A 20580-nucleotide genomic window follows, 5' to 3' on the forward strand; every position below is an offset into this window, starting at 1 on the left:
GTAGAATAAACTCTGATGGTCTTCCCAACGGAGTTCTGATGAAACTGACTTGCCTACACACGATCACACCAAAGTCCCGTTCATTTAGAACGCGGTGACGTATGACGGGACTAGAAAAAGGAAGTTCAACAGCCAATAGCTGCCCTTGTGTCCGTTTTTGGTCCGTCTAAACAGCACACAGACTAACGGTTTTCCCGATAGGAATTGATTCAATCGCAAAGATTTAAAACATTCTATTTTTAGGTCCATCAGAATTTTTGAAAAAAAAAAAAGTCAGATGAAGCCCCACACCCGATCGGAATATCTGATGAAATGATTCCGTTGGACTTTTTCTGACGGAAAGTCCGGATCGTGTGTGTGCGCGGCATAGGGAGAATCACAATTATTTTTGCTTAGAATAGAGATCACGATTCTCACACTGTAACATCATCTTTCATATTATACAAAAAAAAAAAATGGGCTAACTTTTTTTTTTTTTCTTGTGTTTTTTTTTTTTTTTTTTTTTTTAATCCATTGAAGTGTATTTTGTTTTTTTTAAATTGCATTTGAAAGACAACTGCGCAAATACAGTGTGACATAAAATATTGCAACAACTGCCATTTTTTTAAATATTGCAAAAAAAAAAATATATATATATATATAATTTGGGGGTTCTAAGTAATTTTCTAGCAATACTGATTTTAAGTTTGTAAGCATTAAAGCGGAGTTCTGCTTAAAAAAATAAAATTAAATTAAAAGTCGGCAGCTACAAATACTGCAGCTTGCTGACTTTTAATAATCGGACACTTACCTGTCCTGGAGTCCAGCGATGCGCGCAAATGAAACAAGTCTCTCCCTCCTCTCTGCGGTGCCGGTGTTCTGGCATATTCAGTCCGGCCATCATATAGTGTCCGCCCCATACTGCGCATGCGCAGTACGGAGCAGAAAAAGCTTCGGAAAATCTCCGAAAGATGAACGGCGCCTGCGCCGTGAGTGGAGGTGGTAGCCCCACTATCCAAGCGGACATAGGGCTGGGAAAATTAGAGGGCCCCTCGCGGGTGAGCTTCGCTTGCCACACTTCAGGCTCGGCTCTTTTATATTTCAACTCTGTGTCCACTTGGATGGTGGGGATGGAACCTGGACTCACGGCGCAGGCGCCGTTTATCTTCGGCTATTTTTGGAATCTCTGTGTGCTGTGTACTGCGCATGCGCAGTACACAGCGGACACTATCCGCTGGGGGACTGTATATGATAGGACACCGGCATTGTACGTGTGGGTGCCCGGCTGTGGCTATACAGCCAGGCACCCACTGCGCATGCGTGAGCCGTGAATGGCCGGGCAATCATTCGGGACCTGTGACGTGTCACAGATGATTGCCGAGAGGGAGGGGGGAGAGGTGATCTCCTCTCAGATGTGCCAGGAGGAAGTGGGAGTTGGACCCCTCCAAAAAGAAGGTACCTGCCCCCCCCCAAATGACATGCTAAATGTGGCATGTCAGGGGGTCACCTTCCCTTTAAAGCGGAAGTTCCATTTTTGGGTGGAACTTCGCTCTAAGTGTCAGGAAAAAGGTCTTTAACTGGTTAAACTTAAACCAAATGATACAATACAATACAAAACTCACCCAAGATCTACCGCGATATAGTTATCTCAGTGCTATGCAATGCTGATTAAAGGGGATCCTCATACAGAAGATTTTTTACCTTAAAGTGGTGTCTTCCCAAAAAAAAATTGGGAAAAAATTTTTTTTAACTCCCCTCTAAATGCCTGTTGCTAGGGGGTCCCTCGTAGTCTGCCTCCTGCAGTGTCCGGGCACCTGACGTCACTTCCCCTCAGCGCAGTCCGTTATCTGGGACACGTGACAGGTCCCAGGTGACTGCACGGCGTATCACGGCGCACGGCTTATCACAGCTTCGTTCCCCCACTTCGCTGGACCCCGGGACAGGTAAGTGTCCGATTTATTCAAAGTCAGCAGCTGCAGTATTTGTAGCTGCTGACTTAAAATTTATTTTTTTTTTTTTAAGGGGCACTCCACTTTAATGCAGAGAATGTATTAGGGGCTCCATTCACACCTAGGCACTGCAGATCGCGGGCGGAATTGCCACAATTCTGCCTGCGACCCCCGAATCGCCACAAAATGCGGGACGTGCGATCCCCCGTTGCTTTCAATGGCACCCCAATCGCAGCACGATTATCGACCCCCGCAAAATCACGCAAACAGAATCACGGGACGCCTGTCACCCAAAAGACGTTCTGGCAAAATTTGTGCCACGATTGGGGTGCTATTGTAAGTAACGGGGGTCGCAAGCGAATCCTGCAGTGATTCTGGACCGCGGGCAGAATTGTGGTGATTCCGCCCCCAGCTCTGGAACGCCTAGGTGTGAATGGAGCCTTTAAGGTAACACTTGTCATGCGAATCTGTTGTCCAAAGTCGCAGAAGTCGTACCCAAAGATTCCCAATGATGACTATTCCTATCTGTGCGACTTGAAAGTAGTCCCTGTACTACTTTGGTCTGACTTTGATGCGAGTTGAGGTCCATAGACCTCAAATTTACACAGGCCTTCTCTGAAATAGTGGCAAAATCATGCGACTTTCAAGTCGCAACAGTGTGAAAGGGACTTTAGAACAACTTTAATGCGGAGGTCCACCCTAAAGTGGACCTTCCGCTCATCGGAACCCTCCCCCCCTCCGGCGCCACAATCGGCACCTTTCAGGGGGGAGGGGGGTGCATTTACCTGGATAATCCAGGTAACTGCACCCACTTCCAGGCTAGCTCTCTGCGGAAAGGGGCGTAACTTACGCCCCTTTCCGCAAGTGCCCCGCTGCCTGCTGGGAAACACACAGATCCCAGAGGCAGCGGGGACCGTCCTCATTGCGCAGCGCGGCTCTCGCATGCGCAGTAGGGAACCGGGAAATTAAGCCGAAAGGCTCCATTTCCTGATTCCCATACCCAAGATGGCGGCGGCAGCACTCGAGTGTCGATCTAGAGATCGGCTTCGGGGGCCGACATCGCGGGCGCGCTGGACAGGTAAGTGTCACTATTTTTAAAGTCAGCAGCTGCAGTATTTGTAGCTGCTGACTTAAAAAAAAAAAAAAAACGCGGAGTCCCGGCGGACTCCCGCTTTAAGCACCTTTTTTTATATAGTATTGATATGTCCCTGTTTAGAGGCTCAATAATTCTAGCTGCATTTTACTTGCAGAACTGGATGGCTCAACAAGCAGTAAGGCCGGGTTCCCACCTACTGTATACATTTTTTTTTTTTTTTTATGCGTTTTTCAGAAACGCACTACAGTCCATGCAACACAGTTTCATGGTTTCCTATGGATGTAGTTCATATCTATGCATTTTATGGAAAGGGCCGGGGATTTATATTTTCTGTTTTTTGGTTCCATAGACTTCAATCGTTTGAAGATGCGTCATTACGGAGAAAGTAAAAAAGTTTCAAAAAATCGGTTCTTAACCTGGAGAGAAGCGATTTGTTTGGAACTTTTTTTGCTTTCTCCTTCATGTTCTTTTATCTGATTACAGCAGCTGCTTCGTTTTATATATTTTTTTATCTTGAGCGCTGGAGAAGTGACCCCGTTTGCTTCTACTTCTTGTGCTTAGATTAAAGATGTGTATTAAAAAAAATGCACCTGCAAAGAGCAAAGTGCAACCTGCACAAGTGTGAATCAGGCCTTCTACTCACCCTTACACCCCTTTCACACCAGGGTGTTTTGCAGGCACTATAGCGTTAGAAATAGTGCCTGCAGTCCGCCCAAAAAAAGCTGCACCATTGTCCTCGGGGCTTTCACACTGCAGCGGTGCGCTGGCAGGATGTCATGGAAAAGTCCTGCCAGCAGCTTCTTTGGAGTGGTGAAGGAGCGGTGTGTTTACCACTCCTCCGCATGATGTGCCCCATGCCCTGATGTGCCATGTGCCCTGATGTGCCATGTGACCTGATGTGCCCCGTGCCCTTATGTGCCATGTGACCTGATGTGCCCCATGCCCTGATGTGCCATGTGACCTGATGTGCCATGTGACCTGATGTGCCCCATGCCCTGATGTGCCATGTGACCTGATGTGCCCCATGCCCTGATGTGCCATGTGGCCTGATTTGCCCCATGCCCTGATGTGCCTTTTTGTGCCCTAATGTGCCATCATTTTTCCCTGATGTGCCATGTGGCCTGATGTGCCCTTATGTGCTATGTGCCCCGAGCCCTGATGTGCTATGTGCCCTGATGTGCCATGTGGCCTGATCTGCCCCGTGCCCTTATGTGCTATGTGCCTCATAATGTGCCCTGATGTGCCATAATGTGCCCCGATGTGCCATGTGGCCTGATTTGCCCCATGCCCTGATGTGCCATGTGCACCGATGTGCCCTTATGTGCTATGTGCCTTTTTGTGCCATAATGTGCCCTAATGTGCCATCATTTTCCCCCGATGTGCCATGTGGCCTGATGTGCCCTGATGTGCTATGTGCCCTGATGTGCTATGTGCCCTGATGTGCTATGTGCCCTGATGTGCCATGTGGCCTGATCTGCCCCGTGCCCTTATGTGCCCTGATGTGCTATGTGCCTCATAATGTGCCCTAATGTGTCCCAATGTGCCATGTGGTCTGATTTGCCCCATGCCCCGATGTGCCCTTATGTGCTATGTGCCTTTTTGTGCCATAATGTTCCATAATTTTCCCCCGATGTGCCATGTGCCCTGATGTCCTATGTTTTTTTTTTTTTTTTTTTTTTTGATGGAGGAGTGGATCTTGGGTGGGAGTTCCCACACTTTTTTTCCCCCCCAGGACTTTGACCCCTGGAAGGGGGATTTAGGAGGAACCACCCCCCCCCCCCCACCCACCCACCTATCTACCTACATAACCACCCACTTTAGTACTTTTGATCACAGGTTTAAACTAAAACTGTATTTTTAAAAGTTTGGCCCACTAGCCCGGCTAACCTCTCTCATTACGAAAGCCCAGGACGGGTCCTAACCATCCTAAAGGATCAGTTCACCAGAAGTAATATGTAGTTATAGGTGGAGTCTGATGGACTGAGAAACCATGGCGGCTCCTTGAACATCACATTAAGATCTCCTTCCCGTAATTCCTAATGGTTTTTGTCGATCGGACACTTTTTGATTTTTTTTTTCCAACCACCTTTTCTGATGCCTCCTGTTTAAAGTGGTTATAAACCCCCTATGTGGAAGTTGTACCTAATAGGTAAGCCTATAACAAGGCTAACCTATAGCTACAGTAAATATCTCCTAAACGTGCGCCGTTCAGGAGATATTTACCTTTGTAGTGTGCCAATGATGTCATCGGCGCATGCGCTGTGAAGAAATGTATTCCCTAGAGAGTGCCGAGACCGGCACGCATGCGTGGGAGTGACATCACGCAACTCCGTTCAGTCACAGAGCCGGAGTCAGCTGCCCCCCCCGGAAGGAAGAGGGGCAAAGATGGATGTGGCCTCCAGTGGGGGGGCAGCGCTGCCTTCGTTTGCAGGTAAGTGGCACATAATGTGCTAATATGTGATGCATACTAGCCCATTATGCTTTTACTTTGCGGGGAACTATAAAGGAAGTTAAACCCATCAGTGATTGTAAAGGTTCACTTTTTTTTTTTTTAAATAAGCCTAGCCTAATAGAAACTGTTGCGTGATTTAACTCTCCGACGTCCGTTTTGGGTGGACTGGCCCTTTAATAAAGGTTTAAGTATGGAATCCCATACGAACTTATCAAAATCTACTCTGAACGGACTTTGGTTGCTATGGGTTACTGCAGTATATGGAATAAGAGTATATTTACAAAAGTGGACTTCAGACCCAGATCTGGAGAAATGGCGCACAGGAATAGAGGAGGAGGACAGAAGTCTGGGTTGGGCAGTGCGCCTCACAGAGGTAGAAATAAAAGCTACATGGAAAGGTAAATGGCAACAATAATAATAATTTAAAAAAAATGTAGCATTGTGAATAAGATAGAAAGTAGCCATGACTATAATCAGGTCACTATGGGTGTTTATAACTGTTTGGGAATTTACTATGTAAAATTGTTTTTATTTCAAATCTTAAATTATTCAATAAAATACTATATAAAATTAAAAAAAAAATGCTTTTTTTTCCTTTGGTGCTGAGGCCGTGATAATATATATTTTTTAAATTTTTTTTTTTTTAACCGAGAATCCACACAGGAGAATTATGAAGAATGTAGAAAAAAATGGTGGCATCCCGGGTCATTTTAATAAAATTAAGACAGTTAACATTGGCACCAAGTCTCATACTTACCTTTTAAAGCTTCTAATGCCGCGTACACCCGGAATTTTGGTCGGGGTTTTCCCCGATGGGATTTCGCTCAAGCTGTCTTGCATACACACGGTCACAGCAAATTCCGACTGCCAAGAACGCGGTGATGTACAACACGTACGAAAGGACTAGTAAAAAGGAAGTTCAATAGCCGGTAGCCAATAGCTTCCGTCTCGTAGTTGAATCTGAGCATGTGTGAGTTTTTGCGCATCGGAATTGCATACACACGATCGGAATTTCCAATAGAAACTTTTTCTGTTGGAAAAATTGAGAACATGCTCTCAATCTTTTGCTGGCGGAAATTCGGCCAGCAAAAGTCCGATGGAGCATACGCACGGTCGCATTTTCTGACGAAAAGCTCTGCGAGCTGGCCGAAATTCCGACCGCGTGTACGCGGCATAAGTGCTGTCTGGGGTTGGGCGCGGTGTGTAGACTAAACTTCTTCCCCCTCCCCCTGTCTTTTAGTAGGTTGTGGAATGCAGTGGGTTAGAAGAGGCAGCCTCCAGCAGGGGGCTGAGGTGTGTATAAATAGCCTGGGGCCTGGAACAATGGGGTCCTTGTCCTGGTGGAGAAGACTCAGCCAGTGGTAGCCGGTTTACAAGGGGCGCAGCTGCCCTTCCCCCATCTCGCACCATCTGTGTGGCTGGGCACCAGACCAGCAGGTTTCTACCAGGCCCGCCACCCCCTCACGGGCACAGGATGTGGTCACATCCCGAGGCCCCAATTAGCTAATTTTATATTGTTCAGCGCCTTGAGCCCTCCCCACCCTGCGCTCAAAGCGGCTACCCGCCCAAACAGAAAGAAGACAGGGTGAAGACAGAAGCTGCAGCATCAGGCAGTCCCGGGGAGCTCCGCCATAGGGCGAGTTCGGACCTGGAGGGGCCTGCCCCCCAAAATCCTCCAGCACCAGCTGCCACTGGACCCACCCCGAGGGGTTGCTGCCCTTCTGGGCAGATAAGCTGAAGACTGCAGTTTCAATGAGGTCCTAGCTCAGGGAGAGCTGGGCGACCTACTTCTAAAGCTTCTGAGAACAGTGGGGAGAAAGTCTGCTGAGGATCTGTCTTGGAGGCTCACGGTACAGAGTCTGGCTGGTACTGGAAGGAGGCAGCCATGTACACAGGGACACAGTGAATCAAGGCCTTAGAGAGAGAGAGATCCTAGATCACATGTCTCACAAGGCCCGTAGGCCGAATCTGGCCTTCCAAGCCATTTCATGTGGCCCTCGCACCTCTCCTGCAGCTGCGGAACTCCCCTTGTCTCTGAAGTCGGCAACAGAGAGGACAGAACTCCTCTGTCAGATCCTGCACTTCTTAGTGCAGACGCTGAGAAGTCTGTCTCAGCAGCATAAAGGAGGACAGAAATCTTCCTACAGATCCTGCACCTCTCTGCAGCCGCAGAACCCCCTCGTCTCCATGGGTATAGCATTCAGCTCACTCCAGCCCTCCTCTGTTCCTCCTCCAGACTCTGCACTTTCTGCTTCCCAGCTCCACTCCCAGCCGCAGCACAAGATAAGGTGGGTGCACCGAGATGTGGGGTTGGGGGACTCTTGACTTCTTATGTAAGGGGGGTGCTCTGGACATCTAGTCTTACAGATACAACCGACCCTTTGAGGGCAACCATAAAGCGGAGGCAGCCCGCAATGAAATTGAGTTTGACACCCCTGTCCTAGAGAGACCGTTCCGGAGTGCTGGCTTTGGACTGCTTCCAAAGTGGGAGCCTCTTAATCTGTAGGTCCACTACCTCTTACCACGAGAGGTTCATCCTGAACGGGGGTTTAGCTACTACCAGAGTGTGTGTCCTCTGTTTTAGTTTGCACTAAATTTGGAGTATCCCGAGGCTCACCCTACAACCCCAACCAACATTAAAATTCAAAAAGACACTCACTGCCTGGTTATTCTGTTGAGAGACTGGGAAAATGCTGCTTGCACCCATTCTGAAATAGAACTTGGGACAAACAGTTGGACCCAGGGGTGGGCAGGAGGGCCGGTTGCCTTGGGCACAGTGGTATCATGTGTGGTGTGGGTGGGCACCGCAAAGAGATTGAGGGTGAGAGGATTTGTGTTAGGAGAAGGAGTTTAGGGGGGGGGGGCAGCTGGGGAAAATTATTGTTCTAGGAGGTGAAATTTGAGGAAGGGGTTCTAGGAGATGTGATTCAGGGGGATTTGTGTTCCAAAGAAGGGGGGGGGGTGTGGGAGAAGAGGAATAGGGATTTTTTTTGGGGGGGGGGATTTGTGCTAGTAGGGATGATTGGGGGCGTTTGTGTTAGGATGGGGATTTGGAGTGCAGAAGGAGAGAATGTGTACCCGGATTGGAAATTTGAGGGGCGGAGGATTTGTCCTAGGAGGGGGGATTTTATGGGGGAGGGGTGGATATGGAGGAATGAAGGGGGCAAATATTTATACTGGGGGGGGGGGGATTTCAGCAGGGGGGCCATTTTCACTGAGAGGAGGGGGGATTTATGTTTAGGTGATAATCATGCAAATTAGTTCCCAATTCTTTTTTCGGGGGGGGGGGGGATTTTGCTGACATATAATGCTCATACATATTGGGGGGGGCACAGTTTGGCATGTTTGCCCTGGGCTCTAGATGACCTTGTCCCGGCACTGGTGGGACCCGTCAAGAGTCTGTGTACTACACCAGGGAGCATGGCATAGCGCTTCCTAACAAGAAACTGGAGCGGAGATGAAGATAACCCAAGGCACTATTACCACTGTGAGGGCAAATAGGAGACATGAGACAAAAAGAATGACACAAAATTATTATTTTTTTATTATATTAAACAATCTAGAGCTATCAAGCAGTTCCTCGTGTGAGAACCACTGAGATACTTGCAGGACACAATTATGCTGCACCAAACCTGATCCTCCATGTCCTCTATTTTATTTTTTTTACCACATACTGTCAGAAGTATTTCCATCCAGCATTCCTTCATGTAACTTCTGCATTATTCTTACTCTTCCTTACTCTTTTACTTTCTGTGTTTTGCCCATCCTTAATCACAACCATAACGTCTGGATCCATCTGCTACAAGCTGGAGATTGTGGTCATCACCCAGCCTCACCTCCCCTGACTAATCCATCATAGATCCACAAGGCACTGCCTGTCTGGCCACTGATAGACGTACTGCATATGGAAGGGGCACCAGACCCAAATACAGTTATTGATATTGTGTTGGGACAGCCAATGCGTTTGCGGTGGGGGGGGGGTCAAAGGACCTCCCCCCTTCAGCAGGGCTACAACAAAACATTTTTGTTGTAGCCCTGATGAAGGAGGAGTTCTTTTGACCCCTGAAACACGTTGGCTGTCTTAACACAAAATCAATAAATGAATTTGGACTCTTGTATCTTTTTTGGTCTGGCACTCCTTCTCTATATGCACATCTGGAGTACCCCCATTGGAGGGTAGGCCTTGTCTGTTGTAAGCAGCCTAACCTGAGCCAGTGGGCTCTTCAAATCTTTTTTACCCTCTCACTACATGGTTTAAACTCATATCAAAGTCCCAGCTCCTCTTGGATGCCCCTTTTTTTTTTCACCACTGATCAAGACAAAGTCAGTCCCGCTAGGATGCGGTGCCGCTCCAACTGCAACTTATGTCCTGGATCTGAAATATCTGAACAAGTAATTTTAAAAGAAAAGCACCATATCTGGTGTGAAACGCGTCGGTGGCTGTGCAGTTAGTCTGTATTGGCCTGTGATGCTTTGATATTCATTTTTAAATAAAGGTGAACTTTTTTGGAGTGAGGCTATACAGCGTTCTATTTTTCCAAAAGCAGTAGGGAAGTGCAGAAAGGAAATTTGTTTCAGCAGATCACAAACCGCTTCTGGTCTGCACTGTAGCGCCACGTGCCTTCCTTTATAAATTTCCATTCAAGTTGAGACCCCATGGCCTGGTCCAGAGTCTCATTTGTGAGTCCCCAGTTAGTCATATGCAACACGAGGTGCACAAGAACAGTAACCAACTCTTAATGTGCAAGTTAGGAAAAGGAGACGGTCCCGATTGCCGCACATCACGTAAAGCCCTGTATGGATAGCAAGAGCAGCTCAGCCTAGACTACATCCAGGCCATGCCCTCTCTGACGTGTTTTGCCCCACCCATTGGGCTTAGTCATGGACCTCCACAACTGACGTGTTTTACTGGACCCATTGGGCTTAATCATGGACCTCCACAACTGACGTGCTTCACTCCACCCATTGGGCTTAGTCATTGACCTCCACGACTGACGTGTTTCACTCCACCCATTGGGCTTAGTCATGGACCTCCACGACTGACGTGTTTCACCCCACCCATTTGGCATAGTCATGGACCTCTACAACTGACGTGCTTCACTCCACCCATTGGGCTTAGTCATTGACCTCCACAATTGACATGTTTCACTCCACCCATTGGGCTTAGTCGTGGACCTCCACGACTGATGTGTTTCGCCCCACCCATTGGGCTTAGTCATGGACCTCCATGACTGACGTGTTTCACCCCACCCATTGGGCTTAGTCATGGACCTCCACGACTGACGTGCTTCACTCCACCCATTGGGCTTAGTCATTGGCCTCCATAACTGACGTGTTTCACTCCACCCATTGGGCTTAGTCATGGACCTCCACGACTGACATGTTTCACCCCACCCATTTGGCCTAGTCATGGACCTCTACAACTGACGTGCTTCACTCCACCCATTGGGCTTAGTCATTGACCTCCACAATTGACATGTTTCACTCCACCCATTGGGCTTAGTCATGGACCTCCACGACTGATGTGTTTCGCCCCACCCATTGGGCTTAGTCATGGACCTCCATGACTGACATGTGTCTCACCCCAGCCATTGGGCTTAGTCATGGACCTCCACAACTGACGTGTTTCACTCCACCCATTGGGCTTAGTCATGGACCTCCACAACTGACGTGCTTCACTCCACCCACTGGGCTTAGTCATGGACCTCCACAACTGACATGTTTCACTCCACCCATTGGGCTTAGTCATGGACCTCCACGACTGATGTGTTTCGCCCCACCCATTGGGCTTAGTCATGGACCTCCATGACTGACGTGTGTCTCACCCCAGCCATTGGGCTTAGTCATGGACCTCCACAACTGACGTGTTTCACTCCACCCATTGGGCTTAGTCATGGACCTCCACAACTGACGTGCTTCACTCCACCCATTGGGATTAGTCATTGACCTCCACAACTGACGTGTTTCACTCCACCCATTGGGCTTAGTCATGGACCTCCACAGCTGACGTGCTTCACTCCACCCATTGGGCTTAGTCATGGACCTCCACAACTGACGTGTTTCACTCCACCCATTGGGCTTAGTCATGGACCTTCACAACTGACGTGTTTCACCCAACCCATTGGGCTTAGTCATGGACCTCCACGACTAAGCCCAATGGGTGGGGCGAAACACGTCAGAGGGTGCACGGCCTGGCCTGAGGCTGCTCTTACTACCCTTACATGGTTTCGCGTGACGTGCGGCATTCAGGACCATCTCCATTTCCTCGCTCGCATTCATCGATCCGAGGCGAGCTCCTTCCCTGCCTGCACTCCTGATAGCGGATAAGGACTGACCGGAGCCTTGACCGGCACCCTTCATTTTTTTGGATGGGTTCACAACTCTAAATGTGGCCAAAATGTAATGCGGCCACCATAAAAAAAACAAAAAACATTGGAGCGCCAATGGCCATCACCCATTTTTGATTGTCTTGTTGTCACAAGATGGTCCCTGTTCCCACTTTTTTTTTTTTTTTTTTATAGTCGTATTAACTTATACAAAAAAAATTCGAAAAAAAAAAAAAACAACCCTTTGTCCTTTTTACTATTGTAAACATTTCTTTTACCAAACCAATTAGTCAAAGAGACGGGCGCAGTCATTTCTTTCTGATCATGCCAAGAACGTCTCAACTGTACAAAAAAGAGGTCAACACTGTCCCGTCATAAATATATACACTTCACATCCCTTCAGTGAGGTCTTCTGCAAAGCCTGTCAATGATTGGTTCCCCCCCGAGAGATGAACTTCAGCTGCGCCTTCCAGCTTCAAAGTTCCCACGAAGAAGGAAAGTCTTGCGGTAGAGTCCGTGGCGGAGAGTTTGGGGCGCGGTCACTCGTGTCCATACAGGTCGGCCAGGCGGCGGAAGCGCGGACCCCAGTCCTCCAAATAGTCGTAATCCTGGTTGGGGTCCCCCTCGCTAGATAGGATGGAGCTGAGAGTGCCGGCCACGGAACCCTCCCCCTCGTAATCGTAAATCAAGGCCGTGTCGTACGGCGGGACGCTGGGATCGGAATCCGCGGCCCGCAAACCCTGGAAGAAGATGGAGGAGACGCGCTTTATTGTAAACCAGCTAGTCGGGTAAAAGGTACATAAAAAAAATATTCGGCGTTGGCCAATACACGCAAAACCGCATCACATCGCTGTTGGTACAATCCAAAAATAAGAAGCAGAAGATGCGACTTTCAGAGGTGAAAAAACTTCCCCAAAGACAACACATTGTACAGAGCCTTGAAAAAGTATTCATACCCCTTGACATTCCCCACATCTTGTCATGTTACAGCCAAAAACATAAATGTATTTTATTGGGATTTTATGTGATGGACCAACACAAAGTGTCACATAATTGTGAAGTGGAAGGAAAATGATACAAATAAATATGTGAAAAGCGCGTGTGTGTGTGTGTGTGTGGGGGGGGGGGGGGGCATTTGTATGGCGCCCCCTTTACTCTGATACCCCTAACTACAATCTAGAGGAACCAATTGCCTTCAGTCACCTAATTAGTAAATAGAGTCCACCTGTGTGTCATTTCATTTCAGCATACACACAGCTGTTCTGTGAAGCCCTCAGAAGTTTGTTAGAGAACCTTAGTGAACAAACAGCATCATGAAGGCCAAGGAACACACCAGACAGGTCAGGGAGGAAGTTGTGGAGAAGTATAAAGCAGGGTTGGGTTATAAAGAAATCTCCCAAGCTTTGACCATCTCACAGAGCTCTGTTCAATCCATCATCGGAAAATGGAAAGAGTATGGGCACAACCACAACCCTACCAAGACACGGCCGTCCACCTAAACTGACCGGGCCGGGCAAGGAGAGCATTCATCAGAGAAGAGCCAAGAGGTCCATGGTAACTCTGGAGGAGCTGCAGAGATCCACAGCTCAGGGGGGAGAATCTGTCCACAGGACAACTATTAGTCGTCTCTCCACAAATCTGCCCTTTATGGAAGAGTGACAAGAAGAAAGACATTGGAGAAAGAAAGTCATAAGAAGTCCTGTTTGTAGTTTGTGAGAAGCCATGTGGGGGAGGGGGCAGCAAACATGTGGAAGAAGGTGATCTGGTCAGAGGAGACCAGAATTCTACTTTATGGCCTAAAAGCAAAACGCTATGTGTGGGGAAAACGAATGCCGCGTACACACGACCAGACTTTTCGAGGGACTAGGTCCGACGGTCTTTCCGAATGAACGGACTTGGCCACACACAATCACACCAAAGTCCAATGGATTCAAACGTTGATGATGACGTACGACCGGACTAGAATAAGGAAGTTCATAGCCAGTAGCCAATAGCTGCCCTAGCATTGGTTTTTGTCCGTCGGGCCAGCATACACCCGAACAGATTTCTCGTTCCGATGGGAAAATGTAAAACATGTTCTATTTCTAAAGTCCGCCGGATTTTTGGCAAGCAAAGATCAGATGGAGCCCACACACGATTGAATTGTCCCGGACTGGTGCGGGTGTAATGGTGTGGGGGATGGGGTATCACCGGTTCAGGCTGGTGGTGGGGGTGTAATGGTGTGGGGGATGGGATATCACCGGTTCAGGCTGGTGGTGGGGGTGTAATGGTGTGGGGGATGGGATATCTCTGGTTCAGGCTGGTGGTGGGGGTGTAATGGTGTGGGGGATGGGGGATCTCTGGTTCAGGCTGGTGGTGGGGGTGTAATGGTGTGGGGGATGGGGTATCTCTGGTTCAGGCTGGTGGTGGGGGTGTAATGGTGTGGGGGATGGGGTATCACCGGATCAGGCTGGTGGTGGGGGTGTAATGGTGTGGGGGATGGGGTATCTCTGGTTCAGGCTGGTGGTGGGGGTGTAATGGTGTGGGGGATGGGGTATCACCAGTTCAGGCTGGTGGTGGGGGTGTAATGGTGTGGGGGATGGGGTATCACCGGATCAGGCTGGTGGTGGGAGTGTAATGGTGTGGGGGATGGGCTATCACCAGTTCAGGCTGGTGGTGGGGGTGTAATGGTGTGGGGGATGGGGTATCACCAGTTCAGGCTGGTGGTGGGGGTGTAATGGTGTGGGGGATGGTGTATCACCGGTTCAGGCTGGTGGTGGGGGTGTAATGGTATGGGGGATGGGGTATCACCAGTTCAGGCTGGTGTTGGGGGTGTAATGGTGTGGGGGATGGGGTATCTCTGGTTCAGGCTGGTGTTGGGGGTATAATGGTGTGGGGGATGGGATATCACCGGATCAGGCTGGTGGTGGGGGTGTAATGGTGGGGGGGATGGGGTATCACCGGTTCGGGCTGGTGGTGGGGGTGTAATGGTGTGGGGGATGGGATGTCACTGGTTCAGGCTGGTGGTGGGGGTATAATGGTTTGGGGGATGGGGTAGTAATGGTGTGGGGGATGGGATATCACTGGTTCAGGCTGGTGGTGGGGGTGTAATGGTGCGGGGGATGGGGTATCACCAGTTCAGGCTGGTGGTGGGGTGTAATGGTGTGGGGGATGGGGTATCACCAGTTCAGGCTGGTGGTGGGGGTGTAATGGTGTGGGGTATCACCGGTTCAGGCTGGTGGTGGGGGTGTAATGGTGTGGGGGATGGGGTGTCCCCATCTTCTGATGGCTCCTCCCAGCAGGATAATGCACCATGTCACAAAGCTACAATCATCTCACCACTGGACAATGAGGTCCCTGTCCTCCAATGGCCTCCACACTCATCACATCTCATCCAATAGAGCACCTTTGGGATGTGGTGGAATGGGAGATTGGCATCATGGATGTGCAGCCGACAAATCTGCAGCAACTGTGTGATGTTATGATGTCACTATGGAGGAAAATCCCTGAGGAACGTTTCAAGCACCTTGTTGTATCTATGCCACCAAGAATGAAGGCCACAGGGGGTCCAACCCGCTACTAGCAAGGAGGACCTAATAAAGTGTCCGGTGAGTGTGTGTGTTATGTATGAGGTTGAATGGCAGGAGTTATGCTTGGGAGAAATTATATACACTTTGAACACTTCGGCGTTGAATGCTTTGTGGCTTTTCTATGATTTGCACAGAATACATTTTGTTTTTAGATATAAAATGTGTCGTCTTTGGGGACGGTTTTTACCCCTCTGAATTTCCCGTCTTCTGCTTCTTTTTATTTTATTATAGTAAAGGGGAAAAAATAATAATATTCGAAAAAACTCACATCATGTATGAAGTCTGCAATGTCGGAAGGACGGTCGGATGGTCTCCGCGGGTAGCGAGGCAATGTCTGGCTGTAGGGTGCATCTCTGCGGATGGGGGGCTTCAGACGGGGTGATGGCGGCACGGGCATGGAGGGGTTCCTGAGCCGATTCATATCATAGGCATCCTGTTCATACACAACAGATTGTATTATTCCTAATAAGGTTCTCAGGTTAAAACCATTCGCTCATTTCTGAATCAGACAAGGAAAGCCTTAATATAGATGGCAACCTTGCCCCAGGTAGAGTGGGCCTTACCTTTAGCTGGATACACACTATACAATTATCGGTAGATTTTCCCCTTCAGATTTACCAAAACCATATAATATGAGGTCAAACCTTATGAGTTTCAATTTGTATGCAATCAGGCCGGCCCTTCACTACATGGTTTTGGTAAATTAAATTACAATGGTGGTTTGCAAAGTCAAGTTGGTCATCAAGAACCCTGCTGCCTGACCACCAGCCAGAGAGGCAGGCCACGTTCTGGATGACACATGAGATTCCCAATAATTGTTCTAGAACATCCCTCTGTTTTCATTACTACCTGTGCTGGATGCACCAAAGGGGCTGTATAAGTCATATCACTGGAACTGGATGGGTCATATCCTTGGAACTGGATCTGTCATATCACTGGAACTGGATCGGTCACATCACTGGAACTGGATCGGTCATATCACTGGAACTGGATCGGTCATATCACTGGAACTGGATCGTCATATCACTGGAACTGGATCGGTCATGTCATTGGAACTGGATCGGTCATATCACTGGAACTGGATCGTCATATCACTGGAACTGGATCGGTCATATCATTGGAACTGGATCGGTCATATCACTGGAACTGGATTGGTCATGTCATTGGAACTGGATCGGTCATGTCATTGGAACTAGATCGGTCATATCACTGGAACTGGATTGGTCATATTATTGGAACTGGACCAGTCATATCACTGGAACTGGATCGGTCATGTCATTGGAACTGGATCGGTCATATCATTGGAACTGGATCGGTCATGTCATTGGAACTAGATCGGTCATATCATTGGAACTGGATTGGTCATGTCATTGGAACTGGATCGGTCATGTCATTGGAACTGGATCGGTCATATCATTGGAACTGGATCGGTCATGTCATTGGAACTAGATCGGTCATATCATTGGAACTGGATTGGTCATGTCATTGGAACTGGATGGGTCATATCCTTGGAACTGGATCAGTCATATCACTGGAACTGGATGGGTCATATCCTTGGAACTGGATCTGTCATATCACTGGAACTGGATCGGTCACATCACTGGAACTGGATCGGTCATATCACTGGAACTGGATCGGTCATATCACTGGAACTGGATCGTCATATCACTGGAACTGGATCGGTCATGTCATTGGAACTGGATCGGTCATATCACTGGAACTGGATCGTCATATCACTGGAACTGGATCGGTCATATCATTGGAACTGGATCGGTCATATCACTGGAACTGGATTGGTCATGTCATTGGAACTAGATCGGTCATATCACTGGAACTGGATTGGTCATATTATTGGAACTGGACCAGTCATATCACTGGAACTGGATCGGTCATGTCATTGGAACTGGATCGGTCATATCATTGGAACTGGATCGGTCATGTCATTGGAACTAGATCGGTCATATCATTGGAACTGGATTGGTCATGTCATTGGAACTGGATCGGTCATGTCATTGGAACTGGATCGGTCATGTCATTGGAACTAGTTTGGTCATATCACTGGAACTGGATCGGTCATATTATTGGAACTGGATCGGTCATATTATTGGAACTGGATCGGTCATATTATTGGAACTGGATCGGTCATATCACTGGAACTGGATCGGTCATATTATTGGAACTGGATCGGTCATATTATTGGAACTGGATCGGTCATATCACTGGAACTGGATCAGTCATGTCATTGGAATTAGATCAGTCATATCACTGGAACTGGATCGGTCATATCACTGGAACTGGATCGGTCATATTATTGGAACTGGATCGGTCATGTCATTGGAACTGGATCGGTCATATTATTGGAACTAGATCGGTCATATTATTGGAACTGGATCAGTCATGTCATTGGAATTAGATCAGTCATATCACTGGAACTGGATCGGTCATATTACTGGAACTGGATCGGTCATATCATTGGAACTGGATCGGTCATATCATTGGAACTGGATGGGTCATATCACTGGCTGGTCTTCAGGTAAAGGGGTCTTTAATGACCAGATGAGAGTCACACAGCACCTTTGGGGTCAATGGGCCTTCTGTCCAAAGTTAAGGGACACCTTCTAGGGGGCAAGTTTACCCTTTAGGTTCAGGTTACTCTCTCAGCCTTATTATCAGAATTCATGAATTCAAGTGATGAACGTATTTCCATCTTTTTTCAGCTGCCTGTGTTATTTGAATACTGAAGAACGCAGACTGCACTGTCCTCAGTGTCTCACAGGGGTTGGTTTACTAAAACTGGAGAGCACAAAATCTGGTGCAGCTTTGCATGGTAGCCAATGAGCTTCCAGATTTTATTGTCAAAGCTAAACTCAACAAGCTGAAGTTAGAAGCTGATTGGCTCCCAGGCACAGCTGCACCTGATTTTACACTCTCCAGTTTTAGTAAATCTCCCCCCATGGACTTCTATCGTGAGTAGTTGCTGGAAAGCACAATCATTGTGTAGCACTACAAAGCAGAGCCTGAGTATGTAATGACTAAATAGGTCTGTCACCATATAGATATATGATTACAAGTTCTACATAGAATCTGAGAAATTATCTAAACGCCCTGCACCATTATACTGTCAGGAGTGGCACCACAATAACTAAGCAGATCTCCTTACAGCAATAATACATCATTTTTCTATATAGAGAACCACCACAGGTTCCCCCAGGTGTGACCGGAAGTACAGGATGTAGGCTCACATCACTCTCTGCCCGTGCAGTTATTACCCCACACAAGCAGAGCCGGCAGGGTCAAGAATCCTCTTCCCTTCTGATGTAAGCAGGGGATGGGGATGACAGAGATCAGAACATGCAGCTCCAGCTCTGTATAGAAAAATGCCACAGGTTCCCACCAGGCAGTGGCGGCCCACCCATTAGGGGCGCAGGGGCACCTCCCCCCTGATCTAAGCACCCGGTCCATAATCTCCATGCAGGGCGCTATATTAATGGATTTCAATGGAGTTTTTTTTTAATTGGCTTCAAAAAAGTGTGGGCTCGGGCGCAGTGCCCACCCACTGGTGTGACATTAGCAAATTAATATTCGCTAATGTCTTCCTGCTTCTCCTCCCAGCCAATCAAGAAGCGGCTCCTGAGACCCAATTGGCCGACAGTCTTAGGACGCACCTCCTGTTCAGCTGGGAAGAGAAGCGATGCCCCGGCAGCAGAAGTCTCTTCTCCCTACCCTGGATGCAGCAGAGCATCGCCACCTTGTCCTCCTCCCCGCACCTCTGTGAGAGGATTGTGTAGTGCCCCTTTTTGATCGATTGTTTGGGAGTCGCGAGAAGAGGGGGGGGGATTGGAGGTGCGAGTGAGGGGGCCAGGTCTGCTTGCCGCCCCCCCCCCCTCAAAAAAAATAAATTTTGACCACCAGCCCCACTGGCGCCAGGTGCGACCTTACAGGATATGGGCTCACTTCCCTCTCTCTGCCTGTGCAGTGATTAAACCACACGAGCAGAGCCTGCAGGGTCAAAAACCCTCCTCTTTCCTGTTCTGAGCCGAGCGGAGGACGGGGATGACAGAGCAATCAGGGCACACAGCTCCAGCTCTCCATTCTTTGTGCTGCCTGTTACAGGCATGGCGGAACAGAGAATTGATCACTCCTAATAAATAATAGGTGCTTGCGCCCCTTTGTTACCTAGCAGCAGCATCTGCTCCATTTTTTTATGTTTAGGAGAGTGGTGCAAGCTTGTGCTTCCAAAACTTTGTCAACCCCCCCCCCCCCCCACGCCCCCCGACCCCCTGTGCCAGTGAGCAGCTGCTGCAGGGGAGAGGAGGGGGCACCAACAACAACTGGGGCAAGGAACTATGGATGACATCACCGCTCCTGGAATTCCCAGCTGTTGTTCTACGGCTCCCTCTTCTCCCCTGCAGCCGCCGCTCACTGACACATGGGGATCATGTGACCGGACCGGACTAAAATAGGTAAGTGTGCACATCTTTTTTTTTACAGTAGGCAGGATAGGTAGCAGGGGGGGGGGGGACATTTAGGCATAGTTAAGAATGGAATTCTACAGCAATTCACTCATCAGCACTCTATATTAGTATGAGAGTAAGGGGAATATGATGTCTGTAGGTGATTGGTCTACCTGGTCCTCTTCTCCTCCTCCCTGTTCGTTGTAGTTGAACACATTGTCCCGCACGTCATCCTCAGATTCGGACAGCAAACCCTTGTTGGCTGCATTTCTGGAGTTGCAACGAAACATGAGAAGCAGCAGGATCAACACTGCAAATACAAAGTTACATCGTTACATTGTTACATTGTTACATCGTTACATTGTTACATCATTACATTGTTACATTGTTACATTGTTAGGCTGACAAAAAAAGACACAAGTCCATCTAGTTCAACCAATAAAAAAAAAAAAAAAATCCAACAATCCCATATACACAATCCTATATGGAAGAAGACCTCAGAGGTGAGCAAACCGCCGGCTTCTACAAGGAAAATCTACAACATCAAATATCTATTCCACCCAAAATGGCCTATTTGTCCTTATGGGTGAAGTGGAAGCAAGGTTGGGACAAGGTGCGGGTAGAAGGGCCGGCTGCCCTGGGCGCAGCGTGTATTGTAGGGATGTAGGTGCTGCAAATTCCTTCTACTATAAGGCTGACAGGAGTAGTGACAGAGGCATCACTACTTCTGTCAGCCCAAGGCTGGAAGTGGCGAG

General features: G+C 48.4%; 1 protein-coding gene across 1 annotated transcript in view; it reads right to left on the reverse strand.

Annotated features, from left to right (window-relative positions):
* Positions 1 to 8997: 8997 nt before the first annotated feature.
* The window catches only part of CDH15 (cadherin 15), an 87838-nt gene continuing 76255 nt past the window's right edge, over positions 8998 to 20580 (reverse strand). The window contains exons 12-14 of the mRNA XM_077451053.1: positions 19999 to 20135; positions 15640 to 15804; positions 8998 to 12542 (exon numbers count right to left, since the gene is read on the reverse strand). Of these exons, the coding sequence (XP_077307179.1) occupies positions 12342 to 12542; positions 15640 to 15804; positions 19999 to 20135 (503 nt within the window). The 3' untranslated portion in view covers positions 8998 to 12341. The remainder of the gene's footprint in view (positions 12543 to 15639; positions 15805 to 19998; positions 20136 to 20580) is intronic.

This window comes from Lithobates pipiens, unplaced genomic scaffold (genome assembly GCF_037356315.1).
Source record: "Lithobates pipiens isolate NorthernLeopardFrog02 unplaced genomic scaffold, aLitPip1_a1.2 Scaffold_10, whole genome shotgun sequence".
Classification (NCBI taxonomy): domain Eukaryota; kingdom Metazoa; phylum Chordata; class Amphibia; order Anura; family Ranidae; genus Lithobates; species Lithobates pipiens.